The sequence below is a fragment of the Pavona decussata genome, unplaced genomic scaffold, assembly GCF_977016875.1.
Source record: "Pavona decussata unplaced genomic scaffold, jaPavDecu1.1 SCAFFOLD_217, whole genome shotgun sequence".
NCBI classification, from domain to species: domain Eukaryota; kingdom Metazoa; phylum Cnidaria; class Anthozoa; order Scleractinia; family Agariciidae; genus Pavona; species Pavona decussata.
In genome coordinates, this window is record NW_028145622.1 from 830,023 (window position 1) to 847,270 (window position 17,248).

The following is a 17,248-nucleotide window of genomic DNA, read 5'->3' on the forward strand; positions in this document are numbered from 1 at the left end:
GCTGTAAACGCTCTTAACTGTCAACGGAGCTGTCAATTCGCGCTTGGTCTCTTTTTAATCAATGGAATACTACAGCTTGACTTGAAGAGGTCTTCGTAGTACAGTGAGACTGTACTGAGATGGTTCCCCTTTCACATAGCTAGAGAAGACACACTGCATGTTTTTACGGTTTCTCTGTTCCAGACGTTTTGAAAGGCCCTTTGAAATACCTATATGGCAGCTTTCCCGCCCTCTTCTATAATTCAGCTTCTGAAATCGTTTCCCTTTTATATACCTCCAGCCTGAAAAAGGTACCACTTTCGTGTGAAGCCTCCTCATAATGTCGCTAGTACTTCTCGAAACCAGTTTCCTACTTACAAGGCACAATACCGCTAATGTTTCGATGTTTGCATTGATAACACTGAAGCGATACTTCAGTAGACTATTCCTCAGTGTCAAATTTGTTAGAGGTCACGATCAGTTATGTACACATTGCGTGCCTATGTTTTATTTCAACCAATTTCCTCACCACACCCCTCCCGTCGAAGAAACGCCTCAAAACTCAGGCGTAACCATGGTCAAAACACCATTCACTTTATCTTCTGTGCATGCTTACTTTTTTAACAAGAAGCTGTTTTCAGCTTATACTCGGGCCATATTTGACTGCGTGGTGCGTAAGATTACGATCGTTTAGCAGTGATAACTTCCAGCATCGCTAACTCCCCAAAATCGATAGAAATAGACGGAGATATACACCCAGGAAAAAAAAGTTCAGGCTTCAGAAGTGATTCATCGTTTTATTGCTACAGCTCTGTTTCGTATATGGTCAGGAACTGACCACACTCATCACGCAACTTCAGCGAATGACCGTAAAGTATATAACGTAATAAAAAACTGGTGATTTAAAGCAAGCAGCTGCTGGGCGATAAAATACAATTCCACGTGCCGTGAGAGAGTTCACGTGCCATGATACAAACGGTTACGTTACGTTATACAAGAGGTGTTTTGGTACGTATCTATTTATATGAGGGCATGGATTTATCAGATCATTCGAACTGGTGATTTAAAACAAGCGTTTGCTGGGCGATAAAATACTAATGCTCGTGGCGTGATACAATTCACGTGCCATGATAGGTTTTGAGTACATATCTATTTCTGTGGGGGCTTGGACTTGGTAATTCATTGTGTTTGTTCAGGCTACCAAGATCTTTTCTACGGAAATAAACTTTTCGTGAAAACATAGGTTACATTTCTTGTTAGTGTTATTATCGGGTTTGGACTTTTTGAGTACTTTCCATTTAATTAGAAATGTTTTGTTTGCGTCCGTCAGGGTCCATATATTGTTCAGATAGTTCCGTTGCATTGCGTCTATTGGCGTTTCGGAAGAATGTGTTGTGCCAGTCCCACGTACGATTCTGTTGTTGTTACCGTCGTTCGCTTGGAGGCATTTACCATCAAGTGGGCATTCTGCTTTCTTCCTGCAGTCGCAGCACGGGTCATGATTTTGGTTTGGGGTTGTTGCTACATTTGAGAGTATCTGTTTTTTATGTGATGCGATGATGGTTTTCATGTTTGGCATGCATGAGTAGCTGAGTTTTAGTGTCTGTCTGTTGAAGATCTTGTTTGTTGGGTGGTTCTTGGGGAAGCATTTGTCGACGATGGATAAAAATTTCTGTACAATTGACAATTTCTAATTCTCAGGCTCCTATTTAGTATACACTGACATAAACACTCTATCAACTTATCCATGTAAGCTCATATTCTTTTACTCAGATGTATCAACGATATGAAACATGATTTAGCCAAACAAAGCTCTGTGAGCAGGCTAGGGCACAAATTAAACACGTTTGTCGACAAAACGATTTCCTTCTTGAACAAATTCAAAAACTGATGACAAAATTGCAAGTACGTTCGCATGATTTGTCGTGTGTGATGTACTCAAGCAGTTTAAGGCCTGGGTTTGAAGGGTGTTCAGAAATTATGAATGATCCCCTATATCTTCGGTTTCTCTGCCTAGAACAGGATGAAATTTTCCCTGAATATTAAACTTGATGTTTTCTTTTGCCTTAACGTATAATTTTGATCACGTGACACATCACGTGACCAAAAAATGAAAATTACGTAAATCGGCGATATGGCGGCGAATTTTCTTTATATAGATAACTGAATTAGTGTTTCCGAGGCAGACTTTAAATATTTAACTTTCTACGTTTGGAATGACTGTCCTTAAGTTTTTAAATTGGAGAAATTAACAATCAAAGGTTGAATTGTGGACTTAAAAATGACCTTTGTGCTGATAATTTTTTTCTGGAGAACAATGGACGATCATTCCAAACGTGAAGCGATGGAGATATTTAATCTTTATTAGAGACGCGTTTTTGTTTGATGTTTTCTCTTAAAACCGTCGCCTACCTGTCAAATCTTTGCTTTTTTCACAAAAACGATCACGTGACATGTCACGTGATCTATAGCACTACTTATTATGCTTAGAAATTTTCAGAATGATAAGATCTTTTTATCCTCCAAATTTCAGTTCAGTGCCATTGAATTTGTTAAAGTTATCTAGAATAAACCATTTTTCCTCTTAAAAGCCCTTTACCCAGGCCTTGAACTGCTTGAGATTCTATGGCCCGCCAAAATTATGCACGAGCCTTGTTTCGCGTTTCGTAATAAAAATGCTCCACGCGATAACCCATGAAGGTTCAGGATTTTTCCGGCGGAGGAATCAAGCACGATGATTGTCATCGTAGGACTGAGTGTGACACGATAGTGATCGCGTCACCGTTTACATCTCTATAAAGTCAAATTGGAAAATTAAGTCTTATTGTGGTCACCCAAATCAAAGCTAGTCAAAAACTGTCTCTCTTTTCCCCTCTTCCTCAGCGTGCATTCTTCTTCTGTCAGTAAAACATTCGCGTTGCTTGCGGTGAGGTCTGCATTCGAATTTTTGGAATTCTTTGAATTTTCCCAGCATTCTGCAGCGTCTTGCAAGGGTCCCGAAGAAAGCTGCAAAACGTCACTACACTTTTCTGTTTCGATTTCGCATTCGCGTTTTTGATACCCACCATCTACTTCATGCGGAGTTAAATTCATGCGCGTGCTGCTCGTGCGACAAACCTTCCAAAGGTTCATGATTTCTTGCACAACTGTCACCCTCGCTGATCAGACGAAACGGAATGCACCATGTTCAAGCTACCTCCTCTCTCTTATGCTATATCCACAGGCTTTAATCCTTACGCTTTAGCTTTCTTCGCCACTCGACATGCTATCATTGCCTTCACCTTTTTGTTCTAACGACTCCAGAACCCTCTCTGCGCTAAGGGAAACGTTCACGAACGCTTCACAACCGACGCCAAATGTTTGGATTAGAAAGAATAGTGACTCGCAGAATGCATCGGGGAAAGGGAGGGGGAGCTTTGGAAGCGAAAAACATGAGAGAGTTCGGGACCCTTCCCTCTCCTTCCCCGATTACTTAACTGGGCGCCTCACGGCCCGAGTAAAAAGAACGCGAAGAATTTGATAACGCCACCGAAAACTTTACTCGTGCCACCTGAGTACAAAAAACGAGACCGAGAACAATAACTCGTAGCCCGAAGTCTTATCTCTCGGCCCATCGCGACCCCAAAAAGAAAAAAAGAATTTGATAATGCCACCGAAACTTTAACTCGGTCCGCCTTACGGCCCGAGTAAAAAACTTTTTATTTCCGTGACCCCAAGGTCACGTTGGAGATGCCAGAGTTGTCCAAGGTCGCAGTTTCCAATTCCACTCTAAAGATGTGTTCTCTAGAGAGATTAGCTGCAGAGAGTTGAGGCTCAGGAGCCCTTGAAAGTGTGTCTGCTATGACTTGGTGTGTTCCTTTCTTGTAGTTCACAACGAATGACCATCGTTAGAGCCTCATGCGCATGGCTTGAAATGTTTCAAGGGGTTGACGATCTGTTTCAACTGTGATATCTAACTTTCCGTAAAGCAGTCTGTTCCATTTCTGAAATGCTAAGCATATTGAAAAACCTTCTTTCTCAATAATTGCGCATCTTTTCTTCTGTGCCCGTTAGGGTGTTCGAGTAAAATGCCACTGGCTGATTATCTTGGAGGAGGGCTCCACCCACTCCGGCAGCAGATGCATCTACCTGAAGGGTGACAGGCAGATGAGGATTTGAAGTACCGTAAAACAGGGGCATGAGCGACGAGATTCTTGGACTCTACAAAAGGTTTAGCGTGTGCATCAGTCCATTTGAAGGGGACGTCTTTACAGGCCAAGTCCCTTAAAGGTTTAATTACATCACTCCGTTTAAGGCAGAATCTCGCCAGTAAGTTAAGCATACCCAAGTAGCGCTGGACATCATGTTGGTCTAAGGGTGTGGGCATTTTTGTGTTTGCTTCGACCATGGATGGCTTTGGGCTAGCTCCGTCTCGGCTGAGCTGGAATCCCATCAACATTACCTTTTTGGGTTTTAAAAACCCACTTGGATGGATTCAACTTGAGCTTTACTTTGTGCATGCGTACCAAGAAATGGTACAGATCCTCATCATGATCTTTCTCAGCCTGCTCCTGTGCTTCTCCACACCCATAAATGAGGACATCAATCTGCATTGTTGCTGCAAAGCCTCTTGTTATCTTGCTTGATACCTCAGTGCCACTTGAGACTCCATATGGAAGTCGCAGTCACCGATATCGACCAAATGGGGTATGAACAGTAGTGGCCAAGCTGGAATCATGATCTAGCTAGAAGACTGTTGGAGAAACTTGACATTGCATCTGCGGCTGAGAAACACTTGGCACCATTGAATTGTGCTAAAATGTCCTTAAAGAGTGGAATATGGATGCTTGAGTACTCTGGTTGCTCTAAATAGGTTCTAAATTTGTCCTTTCTCTCTCTGCCTGTCATGTTACTACAGCAAGTTGTGGGCGTCTTACTGTGGGCATATCTTCCCTTCGCTTTCCATTTTGCTTAACAATACTGTAGGGTCCATATCAAAGGTAACAGGTCTACCAAGATGTCCTAGCTATGTGTGTACATCTTGAAATGCATAGTTAGCGTAGGAGGTCTGGGCTGTCCCGAGATGTTAGGTTGAGAAACGTTTGAGTCACGTGATGATGACGTTGGTTCTGGTTGCATAGGCATGTCTCTGGGACGACGGTTGTCAGCCATTAGGTGGGGCTTCTGACCATTCACAGTAATAAGTGGTGATGAAACTGAATGAACCTCGTCTGCACAGATTTTCACTAACCCCAAATTAACATGTACAGTCTGATCCAGACAAGAGAGGAGGCTTTCCAGGTCACCACCAGGCTCGTAAGATATGAAACGTGAGAAAGTGGTACCCCGCTGTTGTCTCAGCCAGTAGCTCTAGTTTACCATATAAAGAAAGAAAAATAAAAAAAATGCGGGTTACGGCAATGAAAGTAAAATTCTGAATTGTTTCGTTCTACGGTCACATGTTAACTTGCCACGAAAGCAGATGTGAGAGATGTTTTCACATTAAAGCGCGAGCTTTTAATGGTCAATTTACAATTCCGCCCAAAAAGCACTGCGGTCGTAGGACGAACACAACCTTGTTAAGTTTAAATTTGCAATTCAATTTTTGTTGTTCGCTTCGGTTTACCGGTGACACTGTATTTCAATCGAATTTAAGCAGCAAGAAACATCTTTCCACGATGATGACTGCACTACCACTAGCCAGTCTACTGATATTTGTTTCATGTTTGACCACAGGTATTGTCCTCCTTACTTTATAGCGTGATTTTCGTAACTAGTGAATTGGAATCAATTTTCTTCAAAGGCGACAAATGGTAATATCGAGGCGAATTGAACTTAAGCGACTGAATTTACAAGTTAAGCGGCGTTCTGTGGCTTGACTTGTTTGAAATTTTTGAAAAAGGAAGCCGTTTTGTCTTGACCGTCTTGTTTCTCCAGTTTACCGTTTCATTTACGAAAAAGAATTTCGGTCAAGGTCGGGAAAATTATTTAAAGTAATGGTGATTGGGCGTTTGTTTCTCCATTTAAAAACTAGGACTTGCTAGCTGTGGAACATTAGAGTATACAATAAGAAAATACAGTGGACTCTCGATTATTCGAGACTCTCGTTTTTTCGAACTCAAGTTGTATCTCTTTCTCCATTAAAACTAAAATTTAAACTAAGGTTTTTCCATACGTTTCTCGTCTTATGCAGCATCATTACCACATTATATTTTTGGCCCGAGGGGAGTGGGGGGGGGGGGGGTTACTTGGGTTCAGTTTTGCTGGGTATGTGCCGCTGGCCTCTCAGAGCCCCTGCCCCATTATAGTCTATTTTGTGGCCAGCCTATAGACCCCATCTTAGTCACTTTTTGGGAAAACGTAATTTTCGCCATCCCAACTAAGTCACTTTCTATTTATGCATCTACTTTCAAGAACGGAATGTAATAAGAGGTGATTGTTACATTTAATAAACAACAACTTTCTGAACTTTTTAACCGAGAACATTTTGAATCCCTTCTTAATACAATTTTTTTACCTCAAAAATCCGAAAATGTGCGACCCCATTCTAGTAACTCTATTGAAAATGCAACCCCATTCTAGTCAATCCAGTCGTGAAAGTGCGACCCTATCCAGCGGCACATCCCCATTAGCCTCTTATAAGGAAGTTCCCCCCCCCCCCACGCCCCCCCGGTGGCTTTGGCTGATTAGATCTTCTACAGATCCTCCGTATACTTGCGGCATTTTCATTGTGCGGTTCCTTGCTTATTGTTTGCTTTTATTTGAGATGTTTTTTGGTCTTGTGAAAAATTTTCAGACGCCTAAGCAGTCTTTAAGGTACTGCCATCCTACATAAGATGCAATACGCCTTAAGTTTGAATTAGGCATGCTTAACAATTGATGTGTGTTTCACAAAAAATGCCATTACAACAACCTTTTCTAAATCGTTGGCTCAATGCATTCCTTTGGAGAAAAACAAATGATCCTAAGTGAAATGAAAACAGTTCCCTCAAAAATTCTCTACTCTTACCAGGCCAGGATCTAATTCTGACAATTCTGTAAAAACATTTAAGTTCTTGGGAAAAAAAATCGCTTGCTTGCTTGATGAATTATGAATGATTTTCGTCTCAATTTAATGTGGTGATGAATTTGCATAAGACGGAAAACAAAACACAGATTGAGCAGATTGGCAGATTGAGGTAGAACCATTTCGTTTCTTCATTTTCATTTATGATGAGTAATAGAATTGAATCTTGCTGAGATGATCCTGTTATGCTAGGAAGCTAGAGGGTCAAGTTTTAATAATATAATCACGACTTAGGGATTAATAAATAGCAGCATATTTCGGTTTTCAGTTTTAACAGTCATTGAAAAAGGCAGAAGTTTGCAATCTGCCTTTTGAAACCTTTGAAACTTGCTATAGCTATAGGTCTGCCACTTTTTATTTGGAAGTTGAAAAGAAGCTGGTTTTCCTTCCTTTAGTTAGAGAAAGTACTAGTACAGAAGTTAATGGAAGAAATGTTTGAAAATGACAGTGAGCTTATTGCGATACGCTAAAAGGAAAGTGTGCCAGCCTCATTTTTAAAGTTACCACAATATTCCGTTGACATTCCTCGCGTGCTTACAATAAGTTGCGTGACAACATTTTTTCGTAATCATAGTAATCACAACAAGTATTTTACCGTTTATATAAGTTTGGAGTGTGGATTATATTCGTTATAACGGGCATCATGTCGTGGGTCTTTTAATATATCCGAGTGCTGTTCCATAAATTTTACTGTAACTGTTGAAAACAACAAAAACTTCCGTCAAAAAAGTTAACTCTTCTTTTTATTTTCAGTTTCTGGTCTGCAGTGCTACAGTTGCAGCCGTGAAGATAATACTGACGCTCTCCAATACTGCTCATTAAACTCTTCGGCACTGGGTAATAACGAGAACGTCACTTGTAGTCCCGACGAGACTAAGTGTGTCATCTCTAAAACAATTCTTGGGAACGGCGCTGTGTTTTCCTTTACACGAAAATGTACTCAGGATAATCAGTGCGCGAACCCCGGCTGTCACGGACCCAACGAAAACGGAAGATATAATTGTAAATCTTGCTGTGGGGGAGATCTCTGTAACAATGGTGCAGGACCAACACCTTCGCTTACACCTTCGCCTACACCGAGTACACCTCCAGTACAGTCAGGATCATCCAGGATCCCATTGATCAGCGGCCTGTACATGTTTGGGTCCTTTCCTCTTTGTTTCCTGGTGTATAAAGTGATCATGGCATGAACACTAGTTTGTACGATCTGCATCAATCACAAGGCTAAAAGTAAACTTTAAATTTCTCTTCGTATTATTACGGATCAGAACGATCATTAGACAAAGTAACTCGTGATAGACAAAGTCAAGTTGCAAAGTGATATAGAAGGTACCCATTGTTTTGAGACATGTCTTAATGATATAACGAGATACTCTTAGAGTTACAGTTAGAAAGGCGTCTGTAGCCGTGAAGGCTCTAAACTGTCAACAGAGCAGTCAATTCGCGCTTTATTTTTAATCAACGGAACTCTCCAGCTTTGCCTAGAGTAGGCTTTGAAATACATTGAAACCAAACATAACGGAGCGCTGGGTAATGGAAAAATTGTAGTCGTTATAATCCCTCCGGAAGAAGCTCAGCATACGCGCGGAAGACAAAGCCCTAACCTTGTTGCCAGACAGAATAGAAAACACTTTGATATTTCTTCCAGAGAAAATGATGTACCTTTCGCATACCTAGAGTAGAAACACTACACGTTTTTACGGCTTGTCTGTTCTAGATATTTTGAAAGGTCCTTCAAATTACCTAAATGGCAGCTTTCCCGCCCTCTTCTATACTTCAGCTTCTGAAGTCGTTTCCCTATTATATACCTCCAGCCTGAAAAAGGTACCACTTTCGTGTGAAGCCTCCCCATCAAGTCGGTAGTACTTCTCGAAACCAGTTTCCTTCAGACAAGGCACAAGATCGTTGGTGTTTCGATGTTTTCATTGGTAACACTTAAGCGATACTGCAGTAGACCATTCATCAGTGTCAAATTTGTTAGAGGTCACGATCGGCTATGTACGTATTGCGTGCTTATGTTTTATTTCAACTACTCTTCTCACCCCACCCCTCCCGTCAAAGAAACGCTTTAAGACTCAGGCGTAACCATGGTAATGATAATGTTTATTTGTGCTTTTTTTCTATTTACATGTTGATTATTACAATCTTTTAGTGGTGTTATATAAATTAAATTAATTATTAGTTAAATTAACGTGTAAAGCAAGGAAGCTAAATAAACCATTAGGTTGTCTTGTTAGCTCCCTGGCTAATTTAGGTTCTAGATAGCAGGCAAAAAAGAAAGAAAAGAAAAGAAAGGAAAGAAAAAGAAAAAAAACATGCGTTTGGGGTAAAAGTGTGTACAGAGTGTTTTTTTGTGGTCAATACATCGCACGTACTCTTCTCGCACCAAGACGCAATCAAGTCGGCGTAAAATCGTAGTGACTGAAAGGCCTTTTGTTGGGTGTTCCAGTGGTGTTGTTACAAAACACTAGTCAGTTTTTTTTTCTGTGCACGACAAGTGTCATTGTGCCAATGTACGGGTAAGGTACACGACCGAATACTGCTATGTTTCAGGCGACTGGGGAAAAAACTTGGGACAAATTTTTGTTTGTTCAGATTCTACCAATCATGCGTTTTGCGTCCATTTTCAAAGTCACCAGGTCTTCAATATAAGAAGCGATGGTGGAATCGAAAGCAGAAAATGTTCATTTCCAGCTTAGTGCGTGGGGATTTTTGGCTTAAGACGAACATTTTAAAGAAAATCGTTGACGTAATCGACATCAAGCTAAAAGATGCAAAGAAATCCACGAGTTCAAGACTTCTGCCAGAGTTGTAAATGAAAACAGTAATTTTATGACATTATAGGACGAAAACAAGCTTCGCACCAAAACGAGGCCGTGCCTCGTGCACGTCTAAGAAAATGTGTCCCACATGGGAGGGAAAGACGCTGTCGCGTCTTATATAATGTTTTTAGCATCATCAAGTTTTCGGAGTTCCCTCGGCGGGTGGACCGGCTTGATTTTATCGAATGAAAGCTAAATTTAGCGTTATTTAAGCTTCAGAATTGACAGTAGTTTGTTTCCATACAAAGTCTTATATTGCGTTTAAAGTCTCAACGGCTGCCTGTAACCCAATACCGCTTGCACTCAAAGGTCATCGTCCCACGAGTACCACGCTCACTAGTGAGTGACGTGACCTTGGGCTGCCTGTGTTCACAGTAGATTACGCAAGTCCTTGCGCAGTTATCAAATCATTTGTCATTTTTCCAAGACAATGTTAAGAGTAGGAGAGGATCCTGGGATCGAGGTTGTGAAATGAAACGCGATAACTGAAGGCCGGAAGTGTCATGGGTTTGGTTGGTAAGAATTCTATTGGCTCCTGGCTGGTATCCAGCCGCATGATGCAGTGTAAAAATATATAAATAGACAGTTAATATAGATGCCATTGATATTTGCGATTTAATAGTTTGTATTGTTTTTCGCTTTGGTTTGCCGGCGGCACTGTGTTTCAATCGAACTTAAGCACGAAGGAACATCTTTCCACCGGACCATGACTGCACCACCACTAGCTAGTCTGCTGATATTTGCTTCATGTTTGGCCACAGGTATTGTCCTCCTTACTCTATAGCGTGTTTTTTCATAACTAGTGAACTGGAATCGATTTTCTTCAAATACTGAAAAGGCGAAAAGGTTAAGATCGAGCCGATTTGAACCAAACTGACTGAATACAAGTTAAGGGGCGTTCTGTGGGTTGACTGAAATGATTGAAAAAAAAAAGCACGTTTTTACTTGGCTTGACTTGCTTCTCCAGTTTACCGTTTCATTTACGTAAAAGGATTTTCGGCCGGGAAAATTTTTTTTCCTCGTCATGTTTTTGAAGTAGTGGCGATTGAGCGTTTTGTTTCTCCATCTGTCGGCTGCGGGACATCTTCAAAAGCGCGTATTACTGGAAATATCCTTTTAGAAACTACTTAATAAATCTTTCTAAGGATTTTCTAAGTCTGGCAAATTGGAGTATACAATTTGAAACTACAGTGGAATCTCGATTATTCGAATCTTCGATTTCAGACTTCCGATTTTTCTAACCAAAGTTATTTCCCTTGGATTTGCTTCGGTCAGCATTTTCACTTTCGAGCCGAATTTAGTTTTTCTAGGAAGTTAAAAAAATTGATATTCCGTTGTAGTTTAAAAGTAGCCGGCGGAAGACAGAAGAATAATTAGAAACAGCATATAGGCATAGAAAGTTCACCAAGCTACATTTGCAAAGGATGTAGATCTATAGCTGCCGGAATGGAGTTCAGTTACTCGTTGTACGTGTCAAGTTCGAGTTACGAGTCAAGTTTGAGTAAGGTTCCGTTTCTTCTGTCTTCTTTTTCCTTTTTCTTCGTGTTTTCTTGATCAAAGGCTGTGATTGTGATCATGGTTCTTGCTTTTATAATGATAAGATAAATTATGTTCGAAGCATTAAACATGAACGAGATATTATTGTCCACGCGATCGCGAGATTTCATTGTTGGTATCAAATTAACTGCAGTCCTCATTCATTTTCGCCATCTATAATTTCCCTGAAAGGGTTTTTCTAATTTTGTTTGTGACTAAACTGTTTCCGTCAGTCACTACGCCTTGTGAAACCCACGTGTTGAAAAAATTCCCGTGGTCGTCTACATTTTTTTCCGCGAAGGGTAAAGATTGGATTCTATGTTATCCTGGGTGTCCCGTGGACGCAACAAGATGGCGCTTGAATCAGTGAGTCATGCAGGTAATATCACCGTCCGTTTTCTCAGTCGGGGAAATGGCATCTCTGCTTCAGGTGTATGCACCTACAGGTCCTGATCTTCCTAGTAAATTTATAAAATAAACTAAAGGATGTCGTATATCTTTCCACAGTAGCAGCGAGTCACAACGATAAAATGTTGCAAACCTGAAAGTTAATTTTCCATCTACCACTAGCACATCATTATATAAAAGAAAATAAAAACCAGAACTCATAGGAAGAAAAAATATGAGAGAAAAAACTAAAAGTTGGACCCTGACTCGAACTTGGCTCGTGACTCGAACTTGACTCGGGCGCGAGCTTGACTTGTGACGTGGAACCTAAAATTAATAGAATTAATTAGTTCTCATATGGTTACCGGTTCAATTGTTGCATTGCGGGGAATTCTCAAATGTGCTTTCAACACTATTATTGCTTAGTTTTTAGGTTTATAGCTGCTTAACTAATTCCGGCGAGCCTGTTCGATGATATATTTCTTCTTATTGCGCCTACCTCAAGCGCGATCAAAGGCTTTCAGTTACTTTTTGTTTGTTTTAGTAACCGCATTATTCGCCTACTAACAACCTATAGTTAAGTTGAAAAAAATATATATTACATTGCCAAGGGATTGATGTTCATTAATCTAATATGGTATGCTAAATTTTATTCTATATCGCTGTGACGTTTTCATGGTATAATTCCCAGTAAACCTCTCGTCGTGTAAAGATTTGTTCGTTGAAAGTTAACTGTTCTAATCTCATCTATTATATGCGACTGGACACCCGAATAGTCCTAGAGTTTAAACCCCACTTCCATATATTGAACTACCGCCGGGCTTCTGGGTAGAGCTAATGCAAGAGAGGCGATGATGTATAATGCCATTTACAGGATACACTTATCATCAAAAGCTTTCAAATGAGTATTTGTATTATCTTTTAAACAGCCTGCAAAGTAAAGGGAAAAGGAATGACTCTCTCACGGCTTGTTTACAGCTTTGGGAAGGTGAACCTAGCTGGCAGATTGAGCTAGCACCATATCGTTTGTACGTTTTCACTCGATCGTGATGATCATGAGGATTAGGGTTGAACCTCTTGCTGGGATAATCCTATTATCCTAAGAAGCTTGAGGGTCAACTTTTAATCATGTTATCACGTATTAGGGATTTCTCGATTAACCGAGACAACTGTTTGCTGGCTTCGACAAAACGGTAGTCAATTGAAATTAAGTTGAAATTCAACTGAAATTCATTTGAAATTCAATTTTCTTTTACAACATAATATTTCTTTTATTTAAAATAGCAGCATATGTCGGTGCAGTTTCAACAGTCATTAAACGGGGAGACAATTGTAATATGGCCCTTTAAAACCTTTGAAACTTGCTATTAAAACGTCTGCCATTTTTTGTGTGGAAGTTGAACAGAAGTTTGTTTTCCGTCCTTTGGTTAGAGAAAGCACTAATACACAAGTTGATGAAAGAAAATTTTGAAAATAAGCTAAAAGTGCAATGCGCTAAAAGGAATGTTGCGGGCATCATGTTTAAAGTTATCATAATATTTTGTTGACATTCCTCGCATGCTTACCATAAGTTGCGTGAGAGCATTTTGTCGTCATCATAGTAATCACATTAAATATGTTTACCGTTTATATAAGTTTAGACTGAGGATTGTATTCGTTGTAGCGGGCATCACATCGTGGGTCTTTTAATATATTCGAATGCCGTTCCATAAATTTTACTGTAACTGTTGAAAACAACGAGAAATTCCATCAAAAAAAGTTATGTCTTCTTTTTATTTTCAGTTTCTGGTCTGCAGTGCTACAGTTGCAGCCGTGAAGATAATACTGACGCTCTCCAATACTGCTCATTAAACTCTTCTGCACTGGGTAATAACGCGAACGTCGCCTGTAGTTCTGACGAGACTAAGTGCGTCATCTCTAAAACAATTCTTGGGAACGGCGCTGTGTCCCTCTTTACACGACAATGTGCGACCAATAATTTCTGTTCAGACGTCGGCTGTTCGCGACCCGACTTTGAAGGAACAGTTATATGTAAATCTTGCTGTGGGGGAGATCTCTGCAACAATGGAGGGGGGCCAACAAAGAGTACAGCTCCATTTACAGCACCTTCAGGATCATCCAGGATCCCATTGAGCGGCCTGTACATGTTTGGGTCCTTACTTATTTGTTTCCTGGTGTATGAAGTGATCATGGCATGAACACTAGCTCGTTCCGTTCATTTGTTTAGTTTGTACAATCATCATCAATCACTAGGCTAAAAGCAAACTTTGAATTTCTTTTTCGTATTGTTACGTATGAGAACAATTATCGTTGATTAGAAATTCACAACTTATAGTTCGTAGACAAAGTTACTCGTGATAGACAAAGTCAACTTGTAGAGTGTATATAGAAAGTACCCATTGTTTTTGACACACATCTTAACGATGAGATACTATTAAAGAAACAGTTAGAAAGACTTCTCAAGCTTTGAACGCTCTTAACTGTCAACGGAGCAATCAATTCGTGCTTGGTCTCTTTTTGATCAATGGAATTCTACAGCTTGACCTAGAGAAGAAGTCTTCGAGTACAGTGCTGGAAAGTGTACTGCGATGGTTCCTTTTTCACATAGCTAGAGAAGACACACTGCATGTTTTGACGGTTTGTCTGTTCCAGATATTTTGAAAGGCCCTTTGAAATACCTAAATGGTAGCTTCCCCGCCCTCTTCTATACTTCAGCTTCTGAAATCGTTTCCCTTTTATATACCTCCAGGTACCATTTTCGTGTGAAGCCTCCCCATAAAGTTGCTAGTACTTCTCAAAACCAGTTTCCTTCTGACAAGGAACAAGACTGTTGAGGTTTCGATGTTTGCATTGTTAACACTGAAGCGATACTTCAGTAGACTATTCATTAGTGTCAAATTTGTTAGAGGTCACAATCAGCTATGTATGCATTGCGTGCCTACGTTTTATTTCAACCACGCATCAGTTACCCCACCCCTCCCGTCAAAAAAACGCTTCAAAACTCTGGCGTAACCATGGTCAAAACACCAGTCAGTTTGTCTTCAGTCACATGCTTATCTTTTTTAAAAAACGTTTTCTTTTCCGTGACGTCAAGGGAGGAATAAGCATCTGCAGAAGCATTATTGTGCCAAGGTGGAGTTAAGGTACACGACCGATTAATACTATGTACTAGGAAAGGAAATTTTGGGGAAAAGTTAAAGTGTATCGCAGAGTGTTTTTTGTGGTCAATACATCGCACGTATTCTTCTCCCATGCACCAAGGCGCAATCACTTGAAGTCGGCGTAAAATCGTAAGGAAAATGACCTTTGTTGGGTATTCCGGTAGTGTTGTCTTGAGGTTAAAGTTTAGAATCCAAGACAAGCTAACGCAAGACTGCTCAATTTTACCGAGGTAATGCAGACAGTGATCAGCCAATGTTGGATAAATATAGTCTCGTGGGCATTTCTCCCTTTTGCCGTTTGGCTTAATTAATCGTAATTGTAAGTCTGTCTAAGATCGGATAACGAAAGCTATGTGAAAATAGCTTTAAAATAGGTAAATTTGTATGTGATTTAATGAGAAAATAGGATCAAAACTAATTAAACAGTAGTTAATATGACTTGCTGGCTGGACTATTTTTGGAATTTTTGTTTCAAAATAATAGGTTCTGAATAGGTAAAAAAAACTTCAAAACTGAGTCTAGAAAAACAGAGAGAAATATACAAAAAAACGATGAGGGAAATGTAGTTTCAGAAAATAGCATATAAAAGAAGCACCATTTTCGTAGACGACGAGACCTAATTATTTAGCACAAAAATTAATTAGCTTTGCACAGTTATGGACATAGCCAACGTAGGTCTCTGCCATCGAAGTTATCAAAACATTTTCCCACGAAATTCCACAAAACACCTGTCATTTTTTTCTGTGCATGCGTACGAGTGTCATTGTGCCATTGTACGAGTAAGGTACACGACCGAATACTACTATGTTTCCGGCGACTGGGAAAAAAAATTTGGGGCAATGTTAAAGTTTTGTTCAGATTCATGCGTTTTGCGTCATGCATTCTGCGTCCATTTTCAAAATCACAAGGTCTTGAAACTTTTAAACGTAGCAATACAATCCATGTGCGCGCCGCTAAAGAAAGCAACATTTTACGTCCGCCTGCTGTGAGGACTGAGATCGCAAAACGATCTTTCTATTACTACGGTTGCACTCTTTTTAACGAACTATCTTGATGGTATTTTGTATTTATTTGCTTCTAAATCTTTTATTTGTACATAGTTTTCTATCTATATTACTATCAGTATTAGTGTAATGTAATACGTATGCTATAGTTTAAGTACATTGTTGTTTTCAGGGCTACCATTGATAACATAAAGCTTTTTCCATCTGAAGGGGCTACCCTGAGCGGCATAAATCAATAAAGGTTCTTCTTCTTGTTCTTCTTTATGAAGATAAGGAGTGATCGTGGAAACGGAAGCAGAAAATCCTTATTTCCAGCTTAGTGCCTGGGGATTTTTGGCTTTAACTGTGCGTGAAAAAAATCGCGGCTGGGATGGATTTTCGAGGCACAAACCGCATCTGAGCGGACTACAATCCCACAATCACTTGGGTAGTTACTCTCGACCCAAGCCATCACTTATTTTCAAAGTCGGCTATTGGAGAGGACCCTGGGAACGAGGTTGTGGAGTGAAATGCGATAGGAAGGTGGAGTGTCATGAGTTTGGTTGGTAAGAATTCTATTGGCTACCGGCTGGCATCCAGCCCAGTGATGCACTGTAAAAAAGATATAAATAGACAGTGACTAGATGCCATTTAAACTTGCGATTAAATTTAACTGGATTGTTTTTCGCTTAAGTTTGTCAGGGGCACTGTATTTCAATCGAATTTAAGCACCTAGAAACAACTTTCCACGACCATGACTGCACCACCACTAGCCAGTCTGCTGATATTTGCTTCATGTTTGGCCACAGGTATTGTCCTCCTTACTTTATACAATTATAGCGTGATTTTTCATAACCAGTAAATTGGAATCGATTTTCAAATACTGAAGATCGAGGCGAATTGAGGTAAACCGACTGAAAACAAGTTAAGCGGCGTTCTGTGGCTTCACCTGTTTGAAATATTTGAAAAAAGAAAGCACGTTTCATCTTGACCTTCCTGCTTCTTCAGTTCATCGTTTCATTTACGTAAAAGGATTTCGGTCAAAGTCGGAAAAATTCCTTTTCTTCGTCATGTTTTTTAAGTAGTGGCGATAAAAAGTTTTGTTTCTCTATGTAAACAATGGCATCTGTCGGCTCCGAAAAGCGCGTTTTACTGGAAATATCATTTTAGAAACTACTTAATAAATCTTTTCTAAGGATTTTCTAAGTCTGGCACATTGGAATATACAATTTGAAAATACAGTGGAATTTCGATTATTCGAACCTTCGATATTCCGAGACTTCCGATTCTTCTAGCCATATTTATTTCCCTTGGATTTGCTTCGGTCAGCATTTT

At 40.0% G+C, this 17,248-nt stretch overlaps 2 protein-coding genes across 4 annotated transcripts in view; both read left to right on the plus strand.

Annotated features, from left to right (window-relative positions):
- The first annotated feature begins 10,447 nt into the window (after positions 1-10,447).
- Positions 10,448-14,224, plus strand: LOC146459717 (uncharacterized). Of its 2 annotated transcripts, none has more exons than XM_085089207.1 (2): positions 10,448-10,607; positions 13,552-14,224. In XM_085089207.1, the coding sequence occupies exons 1-2, from the start codon at positions 10,553-10,555 to the stop codon at positions 13,965-13,967; spliced, it is 471 nt and encodes a 156-aa protein (XP_084945333.1). In that variant the 5' UTR covers positions 10,448-10,552; the 3' UTR covers positions 13,968-14,224. The 2 variants fall into 2 exon arrangements, with proteins under 2 accessions (XP_084945333.1, XP_084945332.1); XM_085089206.1 differs by lacking the exon at positions 10,448-10,607 and adding an exon at positions 11,719-11,761.
- A 1,607-nt stretch (positions 14,225-15,831) lies between these two features.
- Positions 15,832-17,248, plus strand: part of LOC146459718 (ly6/PLAUR domain-containing protein 2-like) — a 31,173-nt gene continuing 29,756 nt past the window's right edge. The window contains exon 1 of one of the 2 annotated variants that reach the window (XM_085089208.1): positions 15,832-16,722. In XM_085089208.1, coding sequence (XP_084945334.1) covers positions 16,668-16,722 — 55 coding nt within the window. In that variant the 5' untranslated portion in view covers positions 15,832-16,667. The remainder of the gene's footprint in view (positions 16,723-17,248) is intronic. The other variant, XM_085089209.1, reaches the window with a different exon arrangement.